The sequence below is a fragment of the Sinocyclocheilus anshuiensis genome, unplaced genomic scaffold (assembly GCF_001515605.1).
Source record: "Sinocyclocheilus anshuiensis isolate Anshui unplaced genomic scaffold, SAMN03320099.WGS_v1.1 scaffold443, whole genome shotgun sequence".
Lineage (NCBI taxonomy): Eukaryota > Metazoa > Chordata > Actinopteri > Cypriniformes > Cyprinidae > Sinocyclocheilus > Sinocyclocheilus anshuiensis.
The window spans coordinates 429,334-434,420 of NW_015548211.1; the positions used below are offsets into that span (position 1 = coordinate 429,334).

At 37.8% G+C, this 5,087-nt stretch overlaps 1 protein-coding gene across 1 annotated transcript in view; it reads left to right on the forward strand.

The window, feature by feature from the left end:
* LOC107653779 (adenomatous polyposis coli protein-like) overlaps window positions 1-5,087 on the forward strand; it is a 51,621-nt gene that overhangs the window by 9,567 nt on the left and 36,967 nt on the right. Inside the window, exon 2 of the mRNA XM_016440604.1 lies at window positions 3,005-3,157. Coding sequence (XP_016296090.1) covers window positions 3,023-3,157 — 135 coding nt within the window. The 5' untranslated portion in view covers window positions 3,005-3,022. The remainder of the gene's footprint in view (window positions 1-3,004; window positions 3,158-5,087) is intronic.

Sequence of the window (5,087 nt, forward strand, 5' to 3'; positions counted from 1 at the left end):
AAAGCCAGTCAAGCGAAGCAGCTGTACGGTGGGGCAGAAATCTGGCCAGCCACCACCGGCCTGGGCTGGCTGCTTTCTGAGTGGCCGAGCCCTCGCCCATGTGACTCAGGGCTGGCTGGATGCTCTCTGGCAACTGACACAGTAGTAGATGGGTTGCTGGGATGGAGACTGTCACTGGTGCAGAATGGGGTAAGTCTCCGTTTAACGCCCTGATCTCTCGATGCAAGCATGCAGATGCGTCGTCTACTGTTCCGGCTATTCAGTGCGGAGGAAAGAATAGTGCGTTTGTGCGGTACAGCAAGGCGGTGCCATAAGCCTTTTGTTTTGATGAGAGGGTGTGGGGGGATGTGCATAGATTGGGATTCTGGCTTGATCGTCAGAATGCTTAAAAAGCCTCTTTTGTGCTGTGCGAGGACAGATGCGCGAGAAGGCTGATTATTTATAGCGATGGACACGGATTCCACACTAAATGTAAGCAGTAATTGCTCCTGACAAGATGAAGAGGCTGTTGCAAGAAAAGCCTTTTTTTCTGATTTAGCTGGCGATGCAGGAAAAAAGCAGACTGGATATGTTGGTGCAAAACAGCATTGTGGGTCGGTCTGGCAGGTTAGATGGTGCATGAGTGTCTTTGTGCGCGGAGGGAAGGGCATCTTGACTGCAGGGAATTTCGTATCTTGCAATGCTGGTGAAGAGGTGACTGCTTTAACACATCAGAAGCACTGCATGCACAACACTGCACCTCTGGTGAATAAATGCACACAAGATTTAGAAAACGGTTGCAATTGTGGAACAATGCAGACATGTGAAGGTGCATTCACATTTTTGAAGAAAGTGTTGAAATATTAATGAGTCCTTCTCCTTTTTATTCCTCCCTGTTTCCTTTTGATTCTGTCTCGTACCTCGAGCCTTTTTGCTGAATAGATGTCGACCATTTTGCTCTGTCTACATGCCAGAGAGAGGTTTGTAAATATATTATTAATTGCATTTTCATGACTCTTCATTACGATGGATTTATAAACGTTAAAATTGCAAAGCTATTTGTGAGCATGAAATGCATCATTATATGCATTAATTTCTCCTTTAATTGAGTTTTTTTTTTTTACTTTTAAAAGTGCAAGTGTTTGTTTATGCACAAAATGTGTGTCATCAGATGTGTGTCAGCAGATTTCTGTGGCAATCGGACTCATTCTGCCCTCATAACAGCCCGAAGAGTGTGTAACGTGCTTTTGGCATTAAATCATACTCATGCATGTTGGTTAATGAGTCACGTTACTTTATGATAGCAAGATCTTGATGTAATTTTGTGGATTATGCAAACCAAAGATATTTAGGTTTGAATTATTCACATACAACTTCTTAATTCCCTTCGAAATCTGCCCAATCTGTAATAAACAGGCCAATAAGAATAGTATATTCCCCTTTTTAATAAATTCTTCTTCCTAATGGCTGTGGATGCCCTGGAAACAGTGGCAGAATCTGTAGTGGAGTCACATTGATTGGTCACAGCTGCAAATTAGGCCTGACACATTGACCGGCTGCTTGTAATGTAGGCTGTTTGTGTTGGTTAATGTAAAACCAGGTTAAACATAACCTGGTGAAAGTGGAATGGAAGGAATTCAGTTTATTGTGCATGTTGTGAAATGGTCACAACATGCATAGTCACTTTTCCCTTTGACAATTTTTGCCCTGTGCAATTTAGTTTTTTAGCAGAAACTGTTTTTGAAGGCAAATGCACAGTTGCATTGCTCGTAATTATTAAAATTCAATGTTTTTTCTTTTGCATGCAATGTTCTTCTTTTTCCTTTCTCCTTTTTTGCCAGAAAATCTATTTTGATAATGTTGTAATATTTTACATCACAGGCCATTGATATTCCTAATGCTGAGAGATAATAATTTGATATTGTGGCAAAAAAATGTTTTTGAAGGCAAATGCACATAGTTGCATTGCTCATACGTATTAAAGTTCAATGTTTTTTTCTTATGCATGCAATATGTTCTTTTTACCATTACATGTTTTTGCTAAAAAATCTGTATTTTGATAATGTTGCAATATTTTGAATCGCAAGCTATTGATATTCCTAATGCTGAGATATATTATAATTTGGCATTTTGGCAAAAAACTGTTGCATTGTTGAGGGCAAATGCACGTAGTTGCATTGCTCATTTGACTCTAAGTATTAAAGTTCAAAATGTGCATCCTCTTTAAGCACTTGAATGAATCCTCAAATCGCGTGTTTTTGAGGAGAGATGTGCTTTTAATTTACTAAGTGATCAGATGCACCATTTTCGCCTGCTGGACCAGAAAACAGGTTCTTCTTAAAATGCTAAATTAATTTTTTCCTGATTGCACGCATTATTGTGCAGCCACAGAAATTTAGAGTCATGCTGAACAGGGCTTGCTGTGGATCTTAAGCATGTCAGTGGTAATTTAGTGGCGATGTGCTGATAGATTTTTCCACATGGTTGATCAGGCCTTCACTTCAGGACGGAGATAAAAATAGGAACTTCATAACCACAGCTCCACACTCTCGATTCACGTCGCTTTGCCTCTCAGAACCGTTTGCTTGACCGGAGTCACTGCACGACTCTGCCACCCACACACACACACACACACACACACACACACACACACACATTACCATTGTGTATGAAATGTGCTGTATAAATAAACTTGCTTGCTTAATTGCTAAAAACTTAGCCTAAGCTATTTCTTTGATTAGTTATTCTGTCTCTGAATACTAATATATTGGTCAAATATAATAAATTAATCTGCAAATATTATGCCTTTTTATATAACTTTATAAGTGTTCAGCCAGAAATGAATATTGTCTTCATTTACTCACCCTCATTTAGTTCCAAACTTGTATTCCTTTCTAATGGTCTTATATATCAGAATTTGATGCATCTGTTGTCCGTCCTGCTCTCTATATTTTGGCATCAGTTGTATTAACCGAGCATCACTCCGAACCACACGTGATCGTTCCTCTGTTCTTGGATGTTGTAGGTCAAGAGTTAGTCCAAGATGGCTGCAGCATCTTATGATCAGCTGCTGAAGCAAGTGGAGGCATTGAAGATGGAGAACTCCAACCTGAGACAAGAGCTCGAGGACAACTCTAACCACCTCACCAAACTGGAGACCGAGGCGTCTAATATGAAGGTATAGCATCTGTTTGTATCATGCAGCAGCCTAATTGTGTTCTTGACAACATGAAATCAAAACCCAACTCTGTTTCCCTACTTAACACGTGTTTCTTGACTCATAAAGCACTGCAGTGATGGGATATTTTTATAGCCAACCTGTAAGTTAGCATCACTTTGGTTCCTTTGGCTGTGAAAGCGGCTGTTGAGTACATGAGTTTACCTGTTTTTGACGTGATGAATGCATAAATGTAAATAATAAATGACATTTAACGTCCTCCGTAGTCCCTTTTAGCCACTTGTTAGTTTTCAAGACAAGTAAAAGCTTTAAAAAAAAGCACGGTGGAATTATTGATATATTTTATGTCGTAGAATAACACATGACAAGATCTTGAGCTTATGTTCAAAAACTTTAAAAACCCCAATGACTTCAAGATGATGGAACCGGAAGTGCTAAAATGCTACAAAGATACGCAAATTATTCATATATAGATATATACACACACACATTATTCTGGGGAATAAAATAGTTTTCATAATCTTTCATTATGATGTAGGGAAAAAATAATATTGACTTGAGAAAATTTGCTTGCTATACCAGCTATGAAACTAAAATAAAACAGGCAGAATAAATTGGGGAAGACACATTTAATTGCTGTTATTGTTATTTATTATTGTTAATAATAATTATAATAATTTTTTATATACACTTTAAAAAAAATGAAAAATCACAATAACACTATTGAACTGAAGTATTTCATAAAAATAATAATTAATTTATATAATAATATTTATGTAACTATAATGATATAATAATAACTACTATTATTATTTTAAATAAAAACAGTGCAATTAAAATATTAATATTTACTACTACTAGTAGTAAATACTAGTATTTACTAATACTAATGTTTCTCTTTTAACAACAGAAACGATGGAAAGATGTTTGGCACATGTTGCATTTATTAAATTCACATTATAAGGTGCATGTTACAATAAATGCTCAGTGATTTGATAATCACGCTGATCTGGCATTGTTAGAATGAATAAAATATTATTGTATAATATTAATATTATATGATTTGGCTCTTGACGAGTGTTCACTTTAGCATTCTAAAGAAAGAGTAACTATACAACTAGACTACCGTGCGTTTTCCTCCTACCTCTAGTCAATTTCTGTTCAGCCGCAAAGGTAGGGATGCACCGAATGCTCGGCAACCGAAATTATTCGGCCGAAAATAGCAAAAAAAAAAGCTATTTCGGTGTTCGTCCGAATAAGCCAAAAAAAACGAATAAATTGTAATGAACAATGACGTGACACTATCAAAGAGCAGCCAGCGTAAAGTGAGAGGCGCGCACTCTTTATAATGCAACAAACATGTCAGCAGTGTGAAAGCATTTAAAGGGGTCATATGCTTTTTTAAAGATCATTATTTTGTGTATTTGAATATGTGTAACAGAATATGTTGACATACTTTAATGTTCAAAAAACACATTATTTTTCAAATACTGTACATTATTGTAGGTCCTCTATGCCCCGCCTCTCTCAAACGCTTCGTTTTCTACATAGTCCCTCCTTCCGACAAGCGCAGTCTGCTCTGATTGGCCAGCTGACCCAGTGCATTGTGATTGGCCGAACACCGCAAGCACTCGTCGGAAATGTAACGCCCCTTACCATAATTGCGAGCTTCATCTTTCAAAATAAATGTAAAGACAGTAAATAATGTCATTAGTTTTACCATCAGTTCAAGCCCGAAAGGGGAACAGAGTCGCGTGACAGACAGTGATGAAGCTGGTATGTGTTTGCAGTACACAAGCCATGGTTAAGACAGCTGACTCCACTGTGATGTGACCATGTCTCTCTCTCTCTCTCTCTCTCTCTCACGCACACACACACACACACCATGCGCAAAACTCCGCATTTGAACAGTCAATAGCAAATACTTAAA